Source organism: Callionymus lyra, chromosome 4, assembly GCF_982586985.1.
Source record: "Callionymus lyra chromosome 4, fCalLyr1.hap1.1, whole genome shotgun sequence".
Lineage (NCBI taxonomy): Eukaryota > Metazoa > Chordata > Actinopteri > Syngnathiformes > Callionymidae > Callionymus > Callionymus lyra.
The window spans coordinates 1,714,356-1,734,431 of NC_141821.1; the positions used below are offsets into that span (position 1 = coordinate 1,714,356).

Sequence of the window (20,076 nt, forward strand, 5' to 3'; positions counted from 1 at the left end):
ACTAACTAGTAACTAATCCTCCACAGATAGTATGTCTCAAATCACATACTTTTCTTAGTATACTAGAAGTTAGTTTGCATCAGGATAGTGTACGTACTAACTAGTAACTAATCCTCCACAGATAGTATGTCTCAAACATACTTCTCTTAGTATACTAGAAGTTAGTATCATCAGGATAGTGTACGTACTAACTAGTAACTAATCCTCCACAGATGGTATGTCTCAAACATACTTCTCTTAGTATACTAGAAGTTAGTATCATCAGGATAGTGTACGTACTAACTAGTAACTAATCATCCACAGATAGTATGTCTCAAACATACTTCTCTTAGTATACTAGAAGTTAGTATCATCAGGATAGTGTACGTACTAACTAGTAACTAATCCTCCACAGATGGTATGTCTCAAACATACTTCTCTTAGTATACTAGAAGTTAATATCATCAGGATAGTGTACGTACTAACTAGTAACTAATCCTCCACAGATGGTATGTCTCAAACATACTTCTCTTAGTATACTAGAAGTTAGTATCATCAGGATAGTGTACGTACTAACTAGTAACTAATCCTCCACAGATAGTATGTCACAAACATACTTCTCTTAGTATACTAGAAGTTAGTATCATCAGGATAGTGTACGTACTAACTAGTAACTAATCCTCCACAGATAGTATGTCTCAAACATACTTCTCTTAGTATACTAGAAGTTAGTATGACCAGGATAGTGTACATACTAACTAGTAACTGATCATACACAGATAGTATGTCTCAAACATACTTCTCTTAGTATACTAGAAGTTAGTATGCATCAGGATAGTGTACGTACTAACTAGTAACTAATTCTCCACAGATAGTATGTCTCAAACATACTTCTTTTAGTATACTAGAAGTTAGTATGATCAGGATAGTGTACGTACTAACTAGTAACTAGTTCTCCACAGATAGTATGTTTTAAATCACATACTTCTCTTAGTATACTAGAAGTTAGTATCATCAGGATAGTGTACGTACTAACTAGTAACTAATCCTCCACAGATAGTTTGTCTCAAATCACATACTTCTCTTAGTATACTAGAAGTTAGTATCATCAGGATAGTGTACGTACTAACTAGTAACTAATCCTCCACAGATAGTATGTCTCAAACATACTTATCTTAGTATACTAGAAGTTAGTATCATCAGGATAGTGTACGTACTAACTAGTAACTAATCCTCCACAGATAGTATGTCTCAAATCACATACTTCTCTTAGTATACTAGAAGTTAGTATCATCAGGATAGTGTACGTACTAACTAGTAACTAATCCTCCACAGATAGTATGTCTCAAATCACATACTTTTCTTAGTATACTAGAAGTTAGTATCATCAGGATAGTGTACGTACTAACTAGTAACTAATCCTCCACAGATAGTATGTCTCAAACATACTTCTCTTAGTATACTAGAAGTTAGTATCATCAGGATAGTGTACGTACTAACTAGTAACTAATCCTCCACAGATAGTATGTCTCAAACATACTTCTCTTAGTATACTAGAAGTAAGTATGATCAGGATAGTGTACGTACTAACTAGTAACTAATCCTCCACAGATAGTATGTCTCAAATCACATACTTCTCTTAGTATACTAGAAGTTAGTATCATCAGTTTAGTGTACGTACTAACTAGTAACTAATCCTCCACAGATAGTATGTCTCAAACATACTTCTCTTAGTATACTAGAAGTTAGTATCATCAGGATAGTGTACGTACTAACTAGTAACTAATCCTCCACAGATAGTATGTCTCAAACATACTTCTCTTAGTATACTAGAAGTTAGTATCATCAGGATAGTGTACATACTAACTAGTAACTGATCATACACAGATAGTATGTCACAAACATACTTCTCTTAGTATACTAGAAGTTAGTATCATCAGGATAGTGTACGTACTAACTAGTAACTAATCCTCCACAGATAGTATGTCTCAAACATACTTCTCTTAGCATACTAGAAGTTAGTATGCATCAGGATAGTGTACGTACTAACTTGTAACTAATTCTCCACAGATAGTATGTCTCAAACATACTTCTCTTAGTATACTAGAAGTTAGTATGATCAGGATAGTGTACGTACTAACTAGTAACTAATCCTCCACAGATAGTATGTCTCAAACATACTTCTCTTAGTATACTAGAAGTTAGTATCATCAGGATAGTGTACGTACTAACTAGTAACTAATCCTCCACAGATGGTTTGTCTCAAATCACATACTTCTCTTAGTATACTAGAAGTTAGTATGTATCAGGATAGTGTACGTACTAACTAGTAACTAATCCTCCACAGATAGTATGTCTCAAACATACTTATCTTAGTATACTAGAAGTTAGTATCATCAGGATAGTGTACGTACTAACTAGTAACTAATCCTCCACAGATAGTATGTCTCAAATCACATACTTTTCTTAGTATACTAGAAGCTAGTATCATCAGGATAGTGTACGTACTAACTAGTAACTAATCCTCCACAGATAGTATGTCTCAAACATACTTCTCTTAGTATACTAGAAGTTAGTATCATCAGGATAGTGTACGTACTAACTAGTAACTAATCCTCCACAGATAGTATGTCTCAAACATACTTCTCTTAGTATACCAGAAGTAAGTATGATCAGGATAGTGTACGTACTAACTAGTAACTAATCCTCCACAGATAGTATGTCTCAAATCACATACTTCTCTTAGTATACTAGAAGTTAGTATCATCAGTTTAGTGTACGTACTAACTAGTAACTAATCCTCCACAGATAGTACGTCTCAAACATACTTCTCTTAGTATACTAGAAGTTAGTATCATCAGGATAGTGTACGTACTAACTAGTAACTAATCCTCCACAGATAGTATGTCTCAAACATACTTCTCTTAGTATACTAGAAGTTAGTATCATCAGGATAGTGTACATACTAACTAGTAACTGATCATACACAGATAGTATGTCACAAACATACTTCTCTTAGTATACTAGAAGTTAGTATCATCAGGATAGTGTACGTACTAACTAGTAACTAATCCTCCACAGATAGTATGTCTCAAACATACTTCTCTTAGTATACTAGAAGTTAGTATGATCAGGATAGTGTACGTACTAACTAGTAACTAATCCTCCACAGATAGTATGTCTCAAACATACTTCTCTTAGTATACTAGAAGTTAGTATCATCAGGATAGTGTACGTACTAACTAGTAACTGATCATACACAGATAGTATGTCTCAAACATACTTCTCTTAGTATACTAGAAGTTAGTATGATCAGGATAGTGTACGTACTAACTAGTAACTAATCCTCCACAGATAGTATGTCTCAAACATACTTCTCTTAGTATACTAGAAGTTAGTATGCATCAGGATAGTGTTTGAGAAATATTGACGAGATATTTACGCCGGTATCAGCAGCGAAGACGTTTCATCCTTTTACTGCTGCTGGAAATACATCTGGAAGTATATCAATATATCAATATATATCACTATATCAATATATATATCAATATGTATCAATATATATATATATATATATATATATGTATTCCAGCTCAAGTGACAGCCAGAAGTTAATTTGTTTCTTCTCATCCTGGTCCAGTTTAACTCACTCTCGATGTCTCAATACTACGTTGGTGCCTCTGCACTGATCTTAAATAAAACTTGTCCTGAACAAGAGTTGAAAAGAGTTGCCGAGTCATTGTGTCCGGGGTCAGGAAGGGACACGTTTTTTAACCCCAGCATTCCAGGAGCCAGAACACCAGGGACCAGCGTGGCCCCTGGACGTGAATGTGAGGAACCAGTCTGTGCTCTCGCTGTCACCCACAGAGGACGGTTCAGCAGACGCTCCAGAATCACCGGATTGTTCTCGGCGTGGAGGAAAAAGAGCGAAGATAGAAATCATTTGTCATCTCAGCTCCATCATGAAGGCCGCGAGTGTTCCATAGATGCTCAGACAGAAGCTCCAGTGTCTGTTCCTCCTCCAGGAGCCAGGATTACTCCTCGCAAGCGTTCAAGGATTGTGCGGCACAGAGTGTTTCCAGAGTCTTTGGTTAAGCAGATTGTTTCCTCACGTCCTGCTTTCTTTTGGACGACGGGATCTCAGGAGCAGGTGGGTGTTCCTGCGTCGGAGTTGATTTCACTCTTCAGATGATTAGACTCAACAATCCATAGAGTCGATCAAAGCTTCTGTGTGTCGCTGCGTCTCTTGTGTAAAGCTGTGTAAACAACGATGATCGACGCTTTCAATGAACCGTGAAACGTCTTTGGAAACACGTTTGTGTCGAGACTTTTGTTGAAATACACGTTATTCTCATTATTCATGTAACATGAAGTCGATACGAGGTGAACTCCATTCATAAATTACTCTTGATATACTCTTGATACTCTTGTATTTTTACATCAAAGAAAATTAGCTTAACTCAAAATACTCTTGTATTACTTCACAAAAAGTACATACAGTATAAATAAATATGTAAAGTATATTGATTTTATAAACTATTGTTAACTTGGCTTGTATTTGGTTTTACTTATTCATAGAAGTAATCATTTAAAAAATAAAAAACACAATATAATACGTTTTACTGCTAACATTTATGGTTCTGCTCTCTATTATTTAAGAAAAGTAGTATTTGTAATAAACTTGTAGTCGTTACGGGTTGTTGTGATGTGTGACTCTATTGTATCATCAGTGTGTGTGTGTTGTTGTGATGTGTGACTCTATTGTATCATCAGTGTGTGTGTGTTGTTGTGATGTGTGACTCTATTGTATCATCAGTGTGTGTGTTGTTGTGATGTGTGACTCTATTGTATCATCAGTGTGTGTGTTGTTGTGATGTGTGACTCTATTGTATCATCAGTGTGTGTGTGTTGTTGTGATGTGTGACTCTATTGTATCATCAGTGTGTGTGTGTTGTTGTGATGTGTGACTCTATTGTATCATCAGTGTGTGTGTGTTGTTGTGATGTGTGACTCTATTGTATCATCAGTGTGTGTGTTGTTGTGATGTGTGACTCTATTGTATCATCAGTGTGTGTGTTGTTGTGATGTGTGACTCTATTGTATCATCAGTGTGTGTGTGTTGTTGTGATGTGTGACTCTATTGTATCATCAGTGTGTGTGTGTTGTTGTGATGTGTGACTCTATTGTATCATCAGTGTGTGTTGTTGTGATGTGTGACTCTATTGTATCATCAGTGTGTGTGTGTGTTGTTGTGATGTGTGACTCTATTGTATCATCAGTGTGTGTGTGTTGTTGTGATGTGTGACTCTATTGTATCATCAGTGTGTGTGTGTTGTTGTGATGTGTGACTCTATTGTATCATCAGTGTGTGTGTGTTGTTGTGATGTGTGACTCTATTGTATCATCAGTGTGTGTGTGTTGTTGTGATGTGTGACTCTATTGTATCATCACTGTGTGTGTGTTGTTGTGATGTGTGACTCTATTGTATCACCAGTGTGTGTGTGTTGTTGTGATGTGTGACTCTATTGTATCATCAGTGTGTGTGTGTTGTTGTGATGTGTGACTCTAATGTATCATCAGTGTGTGTTGTTGTGATGTGTGACTCTATTGTATCATCAGTGTGTGTTGTTGTGATGTGTGACTCTATTGTATCATCAGTGTGTGTGTGTTGTTGTGATGTGTGACTCTATTGTATCATCAGTGTGTGTTGTTGTGATGTGTGACTCTATTGTATCATCAGTGTGTGTGTGTTGTTGTGATGTGTGACTCTATTGTATCATCAGTGTGTGTGTGTTGTTGTGATGTGTGACTCTATTGTATCATCAGTGTGTGTTGTTGTGATGTTTGGCTCTATTGTATCATCAGTGTGTGTGTGTTGTTGTGATGTGTGACTCTATTGTATCATCAGTGTGTGTTGTTGTGATGTGTGACTCTATTGTATCATCAGTGTGTGTGTGTTGTTGTGATGTGTGACTCTATTGTATCATCAGTGTGTGTGTGTGTTGTTGTGATGTGTGACTCTATTGTATCATCAGTGTGTGTGTTGTTGTGATGTGTGACTCTATTGTATCATCAGTGTGTGTGTGTTGTTGTGATGTGTGACTCTATTGTATCATCAGTGTGTGTTGTTGTGATGTGTAACTCTATTGTATCATCAGTGTGTGTGTTGTTGTGATGTATGACTCTATTGTATCATCAGTGTGTGTTGTTGTGATGTGTAACTCTATTGTATCATCAGTGTGTGTGTTGTTGTGATGTATGACTCTATTGTATCATCAGTGTGTGTGTTGTTGTGATGTGTGACTCTATTGTATCATCAGTGTGTGTGTTGTTGTGATGTGTGACTCTATTGTATCATCAGTGTGTGTGTGTTGTTGTGATGTGTGACTCTATTGTATCATCAGTGTGTGTTGTTGTGATGTGTAACTCTATTGTATCATCAGTGTGTGTGTTGTTGGGATGTATGACTCTATTGTATCATCAGTGTGTGTTGTTGTGATGTGTAACTCTATTGTATCATCAGTGTGTGTGTTGTTGTGATGTATGACTCTATTGTATCATCAGTGTGTGTGTTGTTGTGATGTGTGACTCTATTGTATCATCAGTGTGTGTTTGTACAAAACTCACATCATGTCAGTGTTTTGGTTTCTCGGAGCTGAACGGTAAACATGAGTCTCAGAGCGACGCTCCCGGATGAGCAATTCAACTTGATGTGTTCAGATCCTGAGAGATCAAACATCATGTGTTCAGATCCTGAGAGATCAGACTTCATGTGTTCAGATCCTGAGAGATCAAACATCATGTGTTCAGATCCTGAGAGATCAAACTTGATGTGTTCAGATCCTGAGAGATCAAACTTCATGTGTTCAGATCCTGAGAGATCAGACTTCATGTGTTCAGATCCTGAGAGATCAAACATCATGTGTTCAGATCCTGAGAGATCAAACTTCATGTGTTCAGATCCTGAGAGATCAGACTTCATGTGTTCAGATCCTGAGAGATCAAACATCATGTGTTCAGATCCTGAGAGATCAAACATCATGTGTTCAGATCCTGAGAGATCAAACTTCATGTGTTCAGATCCTGAGAGATCAGACTTCATGTGTTCAGATCCTGAGAGATCAGACTTCATGTGTTCAGATCCTGAGAGATCAGACTTCATGTGTTCAGATCCTGAGAGATCAGACTTCATGTGTTCAGATCCTGAGAGATCAGACTTCATGTGTTCAGATCCTGAGAGATCAAACTTCATGTGTTCAGATCCTGAGAGATCAAACTTCATGGGTTCAGATCCTGAGAGATCAAACTTCATGGGTTCAGATCCTGAGAGATCAAACTTCATGGGTTCAGATCCTGAGAGATCAAACTTCATGTGTTCAGATCCTGAGAGATCAAACTTCATGTGTTCAGATCCTGAGAGATCAGACTTCATGTGTTCAGATCCTGAGAGATCAAACTTCATGTGTTCAGATCCTGAGAGATAAAACTTCATGTGTTTAGATCCTGAGAGATCAAACTTCATGTGTTCAGATCCTGAGAGATCAAACTTCATGTGTTCAGATCCTGAGAGATCAAACTTCATGTGTTTAGATCCTGAGAGATCAAACTTCATGTGTTCAGATCCTGAGAGATAAAACTTCATGTGTTCATCACAAGCTTCTCAGTGTAATTAGAAGATTCTGGATGTTCATGAAGACATTTAAAGAAATCAAAGAATACTTTTAAGTTTTTATTCTTCTACGCGACGACTCTTCCTTATAAGGTCATAAAACGAGTTGACAAGAATGAAAGAGACGTTTCTTTTACATGTTCTTGTAACTTAAAGTGACCTCACTCAGAGAACGCCTCAAGGCATGATGGGTATTAAACCTGTGACATGAATATGAAATTATTAGGGGGAGAAGTTTGTGCAAAAAAGAACAAGAAAAATGGTGATCGGCTGAAAAAACAGAGGAGGTTACACAGTATTTGAAAGTGTAATCAAACAATATTGTTCACGAGTGAGATCTATGTTCACGAGTGAGATCTTTGTTCACGAGTGAGATCTATGTTCACGAGTGAGATCTATGTTCACGAGTGAGATCTTTGTTCACGAGTGAGATCTATGTTCACGAGTGAGATCTATGTTCACGAGTGAGATCTTTGTTCACGAGTGAGATCTTTGTTCACGAGTGAGGGGAGTGAGATCTTTGTTCACGAGTGAGATCTTTGTTCACGAGTGAGATCTATGTTCACGAGTGAGGGGAGTGAGATCTATGTTCACGAGTGAGATCTTTGTTCACGAGTGAGGGGAGTGAGATCTATGTTCACGAGTGAGATCTTTGTTCACGAGTGAGATCTATGTTCACGAGTGAGGGGAGTGAGATCTATGTTCACGAGTGAGATCTTTGTTCACGAGTGAGGGGAGTGAGATCTTTGTTCACGAGTGAGATCTTTGTTCACGAGTGAGGGGAGTGAGATCTTTGTTCACGAGTGAGATCTTTGTTCACGAGTGAGATCTTTGTTCACGAGTGAGATCTATGTTCACGAGTGAGGGGAGTGAGATCTTTGTTCACGAGTGAGATCTTTGTTCACGAGTGAGATCTATGTTCACGAGTGAGGGGAGTGAGATCTTTGTTCACGAGTGAGATCTTTGTTCACGAGTGAGATCTTTGTTCACGAGTGAGGGGAGTGAGATCTTTGTTCACAAGTGAGATCTTTGTTTACGAGTGAGATCTTTGTTCACGAGTGAGATCTTTGTTCACGAGTGAGGGGAGTGAGATCTTTGTTCACAAGTGAGATCTTTGTTCACGAGTGAGATCTTTGTTCACGAGTGAGATCTTTGTTCACGAGTGAGGGGAGTGAGATCTTTGTTCACAAGTGAGATCTTTGTTCACGAGTGAGATCTTTGTTCACGAGTGAGATCTTTGTTCACGAGTGAGATCTTTGTTCACGAGTGAGATCTTTGTTCACGAGTGAGGGGAGTGAGATCTTTGTTCACAAGTGAGATCTTTGTTCACGAGTGAGGGGAGTGAGATCTTTGTTCACAAGTGAGATCTTTGTTCACGAGTGAGATCTTTGTTCACGAGTGAGGGGAGTGAGATCTTTGTTCACAAGTGAGATCTTTGTTCACGAGTGAGATCTTTGTTCACTCATTATAGAGACTCATCTAGTAGCCATTAGCTCTAATCATCGGCTGTCAATCATGTTCACCTCAGAGTGACATCATCGTCTTCACTGTTCAAACTTCTCATGGAATCAACTGAAAAGAATCAAAACTTTTCTTCTTCACTGGAAAATACAACTTGTTGAAAAACATGTTTGGGTTTTTACTTTCAATTCTCTTGTGTTTTTTTTTGCAGTTTTTGTGATACATTTTTTTGTACACATTGTGGTCATTTCTCTCGTTTTTTTCGAAATAATTATACTTTATAGTTGATGTTGTAACTTGTGGTCCAATCAGCTGCAGCTTCACTAACGTGTCTGTGAGTGTCGAGTCGATAAAGTTGTTGTTAAATACTCAGGCGAGATGCAAAGTCCAATTGAAGAAAAATACTTATTTACTCAAATAGACATATTCTGAAGAGAACAACACAATCAACACAGCTGTTAAGAAGTAAAACACAAGTGTTCTTCATTTTCACACGACAACCACACACAGCAGGAAGTGACACAACAAAAAAAGTAAAAACTTGTGATTGTTCAGAAAAGTGTAAAAACATTCAAAGCATGTATTTGATAATAAAGTACACGAGAAGTAACACTTTGACTGTTGAAGTCAAACATCATATTTACTAACAGAAGATCTTTGTTCACCGTGTGTCCGTCAACATCCTGTCGCCTGAAAACATGAACACAACTCTTTCTTCAACAACACACAACCTTCCTTTGTGAGTCTGAGCTGGACGTCATTCCTGAAGCATGACATCGATGTGTGAACTAATGAAGGTTTAATTAGATCAGTGTCTCTGGACACACACACACACACACACACACACACACACACACACACACACACACACACACACACACACACACACACACACACATACACACACACACACACACACACACATACACACACACACACACACACACACACACACATACACACACCTAAACACACACACACACATACACACACACACACACACACACACATACACACACACACACACACACACACACACACATACACACACCTAAACACACACACACACACACACACACACACACACACACACACACACACACACACACACACACACCTAAACACACACACACACATACACACACACACACACACACACACACACACACACACACACACACACACACACACACATACACACATACACACACCTAAACACACACACACACATACACACACACACACACACACACACACACACACACACACACACACACACACATACACACACCTAAACACACACACACACATACACACACACACACACACACACACACACACACACACACACACACACACACACACACACACACACACACACATACACACACACACACACACACACACACACACACACACACACACACACACACACCTAACACACACACACACACACACACACATACACACACACACACACACACACACACACACACACACACCTAACACACACACACACACACACACACATACACACACACACACACACACACACACACATACACACACACACATACACACACCTAACACACACACACACACACATACACACACACACACACACACATACACACACCTAACACACACACATACACACCTAAACACACACACACACACTCACACACATACACACACCTAAACACACACACACACACACACACACACACACACACACACATACACACACCTAAACACACAGACACACACACACACACATACACACACCTAAACACACACACACACATACACACATCTAAACACACACACACACATACACACACCTAAACACACACACACACACATACACACCTAAACACACACACACACACACATACACACACCTAAACACACACACACACACATACACACACCTAAACACACACACACACACACACACACACACCTAAACACACACACACACACATACACACACCTAAACACACACACACACACACACACACACATACACACACCTAAACACACACACACACACATACACACACCTAAACACACACACACACATACACACACCTAAACACACACACACACACATACACACACCTAAACACACACACACACACACACACACATACACACACCTAAACACACACACACACACATACACACACCTAAACACACACACACACACACACACACACACACACACACACACACACACACACACACACACACACACACACATACACACACCTAAACACACACACACACACATACACACACCTAAACACACACACACACATACACACACCTAAACACACACACACACACACACATACACACACCTAAACACACACACACACACACACACACACACATACACACACCTAAACACACACACACACATACACACACCTAAACACACACACACACACACATACACACACCTAAACACACACACACACACACACACACACATACACACACCTAAACACACACACACACATACACACACCTAAACACACACACACACATACACACACCTAAACACACACACACACACATACACACACCTAAACACACACACACACACATACACCTAAACACACACACACACACATACACACACCTAAACACACACACACACACACATACACACACCTAAACACACACACACACACACACATACACCTAAACACACACACACACACACACATACACACACCTAAACACACACACACACACATACACACACACACATACACACACCTAAACACACACACACACACATACACACACCTAAACACACACACACACACACACACACACATACACACACCTAAACACACACACACACACATACACACACCTAAACACACACACACACACACACACACATACACACACCTAAACACACACACACACATACACACACCTAAACACACACACACACACATACACACACCTAAACACACACACACACACACAGAGTCAGAGACTTATAGAGTAATACTACAGAGTTTCACGGAGTAAAACTAGAGAGCCTTATAGAGTACTACTAGAGCGCTTCATGGAGTAATACTACTGATACCTACGGCTCAATACTACAGATACTTGTGGACTAATACTACAGATACTTGTGGACTAATACTACAGAGGCTTATTGTTTTACTTTAATTGTGGTTTTAATTTGTTTGTGACACGGCTGCTGATCAATCGATCAATACTTCTATCATCTGCCTCAACGCTGGTCATTGGCTGAAAATTCTCTTCTTGTGTTGCTTTCCTCGTACTTGAACATTCTGTTAGTAAACATGATGTTTGACTTCAACAGTCAAAGTGTTACTTCTCGTGTACTTTATTATCAAATACATGCTTTGAATGTTTTTACACTTTTCTGAACAATCACAAGTTTTACTTTTTTTGTTGTGTCACTTCCTGCTGTGTGTGGTTGTCGTGTGAAAATGAAGAACACTTGTGTTTTACTTCTTAACAGCTGTGTTGATTGTGTTGTTCTCTTCAGAATATGTCTATTTGAGTAAATAAGTATTTTTCTTCGTTTCACTACAAATGTATTTGTAAGTTTTTATATTTGTCTTGTACTCAATATTTTCTTGTGTTTGTTGTGTTTCCTATGTATGTATTTATTTTACTATTATCTGTTCACTTCTGTCCTCAAACTCAGACGGAAGTGAATGAGTCTCTGAGTCTATGAGTGTTGCATCATGGGAGGAGCATTGGTGCTGCATGTGTTCACTGATGACAGTGTTGCATCATGGGAGGAGCATTGGTGCTGCATGTGTTCACTGATGACAGTGTTGCATCATGGGAGGAGCATTGATGCTCCATGTGTTCACTGATGACAGTGTTGCATCATGGGAGGAGCATTGGTGCTCCATGTGTTCACTGATGACAGTGTTGCATCATGGGAGGAGCATTGGTGCTCCATGTGTTCACTGATGACAGTGTTGCATCATGGGAGGAGCATTGGTGCTGCATGTGTTGACTGATGACAGTGTTGCATCATGGGAGGAGCATTGGTGCTCCATGTGTTCACTGATGACAGTGTTGCATCATGGGAGGAGCATTGGTGCTCCATGTGTTCACTGATGACAGTGTTGCATCATGGGAGGAGCATTGATGCTCCATGTGTTCACTGATGACAGTGTTGCATCATGGGAGGAGCATTGATGCTCCATGTGTTCACTGATGACAGTGTTGCATCATGGGAGGAGCATTGGTGCTCCATGTGTTCACTGATGACAGTGTTGCATCATGGGAGGAGCATTGATGCTCCATGTGTTCACTGATGACAGTGTTGCATCATGGGAGGAGCATTGATGCTCCATGTGTTCACTGATGACAGTGTTGCATCATGGGAGGAGCATTGGTGCTCCATGTGTTCACTGATGACAGTGTTGCATCATGGGAGGAGCATTGGTGCTCCATGTGTTCACTGATGGCAGTGTTGCATCATGGGAGGAGCATTGGTGCTCCATGTGTTCACTGATGACAGTCTTGCATCATGGGAGGAGCATTGGTGCTCCATGTGTTCACTGATGACAGTGTTGCATCATGGGAGGAGCATTGGTGCTGCATGTGTTGACTGATGACAGTGTTGCATCATGGGAGATGATCATGATGGACAGTAGTTTGACCAGTGATGTCACCAGTGAGTTCAGCTTCAACCACAGATGTTGACTCTTGGACACGTTCTCACCTCAACACACCACAGCATCAAACCAACACACACTGGTAGAACATGGACCTGCAGATGTTCAATGATCCTCCTCAGAAAGTACAGTCTACTCTGAACTTTCTTAGACACATGGTCTGTGTTGCAGGACCAGGTCCAGACACACACTGAGGTCCTTCTAGTTGTCACACCTCGTCGCCTCTAAAGGACACTGGACGTGGCTTTGTCCTGGACCTCCTGAAGTCCAAGACCTGCTCCTTGGTCTTTGCGGTGTTCAGGTGGTTCCTCTCACTCCAGTCCACAAAGTCACGTATCAGACTCTGTACTGGTCCTCGCTGTTGTCCCTGATGCATCCAACAATGATGCATCCAACAATGATGTATCCAACAATGATTCATCCAACAATGATGCATCCAACAATGATGCATCCAACAATGATGCATCCAACAATGATTCATCCAACAATGATGCATCCAACAATGATGTATCCAACAATGATTCATCCAACAATGATGCATCCAACAATGATGCATCCAACAATGATGCATCCAACAATGATGTATCCAACAATGATTCATCCAACAATGATGCATCCAACAATGATGCATCCAACAATGATTCATCCAACAATGATGCATCCAACAATGATGCATCCAACAATGATGCATCCAACAATGATGTATCCAACAATGATTCATCCAACAATGATGCATCCAACAATGATGCATCCAACAATGATGCATCCAACAATGATGCATCCAACAATGATGCATCCAACAATGATGCATCCAACAATGATTCATCCAACAATGATGCATCCAACAATGATGCATCCAACAATGATGCATCCAACAATGATGCATCCAACAATGATGTATCCAACAATGATTCATCCAACAATGATGCATCCAACAATGATGCATCCAACAATGATGCATCCAACAATGATTCATCCAACAATGATGCATCCAACAATGATGTATCCAACAATGATTCATCCAACAATGATGCATCCAACAATGATGCATCCAACAATGATGCATCCAACAATGATGCATCCAACAATGATGTATCCAACAATGATTCATCCAACAATGATGCATCCAACAATGATGCATCCAACAATGATGTATCCAACAATGATTCATCCAACAATGATGCATCCAACAATGATGCATCCAACAATGATGCATCCAACAATGATTCATCCAACAATGTCAGTGTCGTCAGAAACTTCTGGACGAGACTCAGCTCTGAGTTGTAGCAGAAGTCTGAAGTGTAGATGGTGAAGAGGGGCCAATACTGTTCCCTGAGGTGCTCCTGTACTGCACAGTGTCAGACGTGATGTCCTTCAGCCTGACGTACTGTGGTCGATCGGTGAGATAATCCATAATCCAGGAGACCAGACCAGGGTCCACATGCATCTGTGTCAAGTTGTCCTGCAGCAGGATCCTCACTGAACCGCTTCCTTTATCCAGGTGGGGGTAGGTCCTATGCAGGAGGTAAAGGATCTTCTACACCAACCGCGGGCTGGTAGGCAAACTGCAGGGGGTCTTGTGCTGGACTTGTGGCCTGAGATGTTTGAGGACCAGCCGCTCCAGCGTCTTCATCAGCTGTGAAGTCACCGGTGCCACCGGTCTGTAATCGTTCAGCTCGGCCGGATCTTGTTCTGGACTGGAACGATACAGGAAGTCTTCCGCAGGGTTGGTACTTTCTCCAGCCGTAGACTGAGGTTGAAGGTATGCTGGAGCGGCTCAGCTAGTTCAGCAGGTCTTCAGCAGTCGAGCAGACACTTGTCAGGACCAGCAGCCTTCCCTGGACCAATCCTCCGAAGTACATCGTGTACCTGGAGTGAAGTGAAGCTGGGAAGAGGTTATGTGGAGCTGAGGGGGGCACTGAGGGGGGCACTGAGGGGGCACTGAGGGGGGCACTGAGGGGGGCACTGAGGGGGCACTGAGGGGGCACTGAGGGGGCACTGAGGGGGGCACTGAGGGGGGCACTGAGGGGGCACTGAGGGGGCACTGAGGGGGCACTGATGGGGGCACTGAGGGGGCACTGAGGGGGCACTGAGGGGGCACTGATGGGGGCACTGAGGGGGGCACTGAGGGGGGCACTAAGGGGGGCACTGAGGGGGCACTAATGGGGGCACAAGAAGGTGTGGCAGGTTCTAAAGCAAAAGTGAGGGTGACCTGATGAAACGTGTTGAAACAGTAGTTGAGACTGTTCGCCTCCTTCGTCCACTGCAGTCAAATGAATGTGTAATAGTTGAAGTCATTAGTTAGTGTGTAAACGTTGAGTGTTGTGTATTTGTTGAGACACTATTAGCCACTAATGGACTTGTGTGTGTTGTTGCCGTCACTGGTCATAATGTTGTGCGATGTTCTTCAGGTGTGATGTGCAGGCGAGCCAGACGAGCGATGACGTGACGATGCAAACATGGGACGTACAGACGGGATCATGTGGGTCGTCGTGGCTGCTGTGACTCTGCTGTCCGGAGCTCTGGGCTCAGGCGGTCCTGGTCTGGGTCACCGGTCCGGTGGGTCACTCGTGCACCCGCGGCTCAAGAGAGGCTGGATCTGGAAGCAGCTGTTCGTCCCGGAGGAAGACCCCACTCCTCGCGTGATCGGCCAGGTACGTCTGCAGCGTCCGAGTCTGGAGTCTCCGTGAACGTGGTCTGTGGTCTTGCAGCTCAAGTCCGACTCGGACCGGGGCCAGGGTTCCATCAGGTACATCCTGTCAGGAGAGGGCGCTGGCGACGCCTTCGAGATCGACCAATATTCCGGGGAGATCCGAACCCTGAAGAAGTTGGACCGTGAAGAAAAGGCCTTCTACGTTCTTCAGGCTCAGGCCATCAACCGCTGGACGCAGGAACCTGAGGAACCTCAGTCGGAGTTCATCATCAAGGTGCAGGACATCAACGACAACGTGCCGCAGTTCCTCAACCAGCCCTACGAGTCCAGCATCCCAGAGATGAGCAAGATGGGTGAGAAGATGTAGAACCTTAGATGGTTCATGGTTCCTTCAGGAGATGTTTGACTGTTTTTAACCTGTGGAGGAAATGAGTCTTTGTCGACCACAAGGTTAAACCACATGAATCCTTAACATCCATCCATCCATCCATCCATCCATCCATCCATCCATCCATCCATCCATCCATCCATCCATCCATCCATCCATCCATCCATCCATCCATCCATCCATCCATCCATCCATCCATCCATCCATCCATCCATCCATCCATCCATCCATCCATCCATCCATCCATCCATCCATCCATCCATCCATCCATCCATCCATCCATCCATCTATACATCCATCCATCCATCCATCCATCCATCCATCCATCCATCCATCCATCCATCCATCCATCCATCCATCCATCCATCCATCCATCCATCCATCCATCCATCCATCCATCCATCCATCCATCCATCCATCCATCCATCCATCCATCCATCCATCCATCCATCCATCCATCCATCCATCCATCCTTATGAAAGATGAAATCTTCTCCACATTAACAAACATGGCTTATAAAATATGCAGAAGCTTCTTTTCTCTCCATGTCTGAAGCAGTCGGTCGGGGAATGAAAACGTACATTATATATATATATTTGTACGTATATTTATATTCATATTCACTGATCCTGTCAGAACTCTCTGTTGACGTTTGACAAAAGTGCAGTTTAACTCTCGTTTACAAACGAAGATGAAATGAAGATAAAACACTGAAGAAGGAACGATATCACGACCGAAACGACAAAAGATCCTTTTCTTGAATCGACATATGAAGAAAAGCAGATGTTCGTCCGTGAAATGTGTTCGTCAACATGTCGACCTTGAACCTTCCACAGCAGGAACTGATGATCATGTGATGATGTCACATGATCAAGTAGCTCGGTACTCGTTTGATAATGTCTGCTGACTTTATTAAACCACTAGTTGATATCTAATACATTTCATTTTAGAAAATTACATTTTGAAATGATCGTAATAAGAACATCAAACTATAGGTATACAAATATGTAAGTAATAAGTAATAAGTTAGTAATAGTTATTTGTAAATATGTTTCTAGACCAGTGTCACAAAGAACTTTAACAAAGAAAAACAATACACAATAAAATATATACTTTAAAAGATCAAGATAACATTGAGACAAACACAGCAGCTACAAGAAAGTAAAGAAACATATAAAAGTGTCTTGAGATGTTTCTTGAAGGAGTCAGTAGATCATCAAACACACATGTTTCTTGAAGGAGTCAGTAGATCATCAAACACAGATGTTTCTTGAAGGAGTCAGTAGATCATCAAACACAGATGTTTCTTGAAGGAGTCAGTAGATCATCAAACACACATGTTTCTTGAAGGAGTCAGTAGATCATCAAACACACATGTTTCTTGAAGGAGTCAGTAGATCATCAAACACACAGATGTTTCTTGAAGGAGTCAGTAGATCATCAAACACAGATGTTTCTTGAAGGAGTCAGTAGATCATCAAACACAGATGTTTCTTGAAGGAGTCAGTAGATCATCAAACACAGATGTTTCTTGAAGGAGTCAGTAGATCATCAAACACAGATGTTTCTTGAAGGAGTCAGTAGATCATCAAACACAGATTTTTCTTGAAGGAGTCAGTAGATCATCAAACACACAGATGTTTCTTGAAGGAGTCAGTAGATCATCAAACACAGATGTTTCTTGAAGGAGTCAGTAGATCATCAAACACAGATGTTTCTTGAAGGAGTCAGTAGATCATCAAACACAGATGTTTCTTGAAGGAGTCAGTAGATCATCAAACACACAGATGTTTCTTGAAGGAGTCAGTAGATCATCAAACACAGATGTTTCTTGAAGGAGTCAGTAGATCATCAAACACACAGATGTTTCTTAAAGGAGTCAGTAGATCATCAAACACAGATGTTTCTTGAAGGAGTCAGTAGATCATCAAACACAGATGTTTCTTGAAGGAGTCAGTAGATCATCAAACACAGATGTTTCTTGAAGGAGTCAGTAGATCATCAAACACACAGATGTTTCTTAAAGGAGTCAGTAGATCATCAAACACAGATGTTTCTTGAAGGAGTCAGTAGATCATCAAACACAGATGTTTCTTGAAGGAGTCAGTAGATCACCAAACACAGATGTTTCTTGAAGGAGTCAGTAGATCATCAAACACACAGATGTTTCTTGAAGGAGTCAGTAGATCATCAAACACAGATGTTTCTTGAAGGAGTCAGTAGATCATCAAACACACAGATGTTTCTTAAAGGAGTCAGTAGATCATCAAACACACAGATGTTTCTTGAAGGAGTCAGTAGATCATCAAACACAGATGTTTCTTGAAGGAGTCAGTAGATCATCAAACACAGATGTTTCTTGAAGGAGTCAGTAGATCATCAAACACAGATGTTTCTTGAAGGAGTCAGTAGATCATCAAACACACATGTTTCTTGAAGGAGTCAGTAGATCATCAAACACAGAGATGTTTCTTGAAGGAGTCAGTAGATCATCAAACACAGATGCTTCTTGAAGGAGTCAGTAGATCATCAAACACACATGTTTCTTGAAGGAGTCAGTAGATCATCAAACACAGATGTTTCTTGAAGGAGTCAGTAGATCATCAAACACAGATGTTTCTTGAAGGAGTCAGTAGATCATCAAACACACAGATGTTTCTTGAAGGAGTCAGTAGATCATCAAACACAGAGATGTTTCTTGAAGGAGTCAGTAGATCATCAAACACAGATGCTTCTTGAAGGAGTCAGTAGATCATCAAACACACATGTTTCTTGAAGGAGTCAGTAGATCATCAAACACAGATGTTTCTTGAAGGAGTCAGTAGATCATCAAACACAGATGTTTCTTGAAGGAGTCAGTAGATCATCAAACACACAGATGTTTCTTGAAGGAGTCAGTAGATCATCAAACACAGATGTTTCTTGAAGGAGTCAGTAGATCATCAAACACACAGATGTTTCTTAAAGGAGTCAGTAGATCATCAAACACACAGATGTTTCTTGAAGGAGTCAGTAGATCATCAAACACAGATGTTTCTTGAAGGAGTCAGTAGATCATCAAACACAGATGTTTCTTGAAGGAGTCAGTAGATCATCAAACACACAGATGTTTCTTAAAGGAGTCAGTAGATCATCAAACACACAGATGTTTCTTGAAGGAGTCAGTAGATCATCAAACACAGATGTTTCTTGAAGGAGTCAGTAGATCATCAAACACAGATGTTTCTTGAAGGAG

At 40.9% G+C, this 20,076-nt stretch overlaps 1 protein-coding gene across 4 annotated transcripts in view; it reads left to right on the top strand.

The window, feature by feature from the left end:
• The first annotated feature begins 3,881 nt into the window (after window positions 1-3,881).
• cdh19 (cadherin 19, type 2) overlaps window positions 3,882-20,076 on the top strand; it is a 57,093-nt gene continuing 40,898 nt past the window's right edge. For 3 of the 4 annotated variants that reach the window (XM_087788428.1, XM_087788430.1, XM_087788431.1), the window contains exons 1-3: window positions 3,882-4,129; window positions 16,212-16,454; window positions 16,512-16,806. In XM_087788428.1, coding sequence (XP_087644554.1) covers window positions 16,260-16,454; window positions 16,512-16,806 — 490 coding nt within the window. In that variant the 5' untranslated portion in view covers window positions 3,882-4,129; window positions 16,212-16,259. Of the gene's footprint in view, window positions 4,130-15,550; window positions 15,680-16,211; window positions 16,455-16,511; window positions 16,807-20,076 lie in introns of those variants that run through there. The other variant, XM_087788429.1, reaches the window with a different exon arrangement.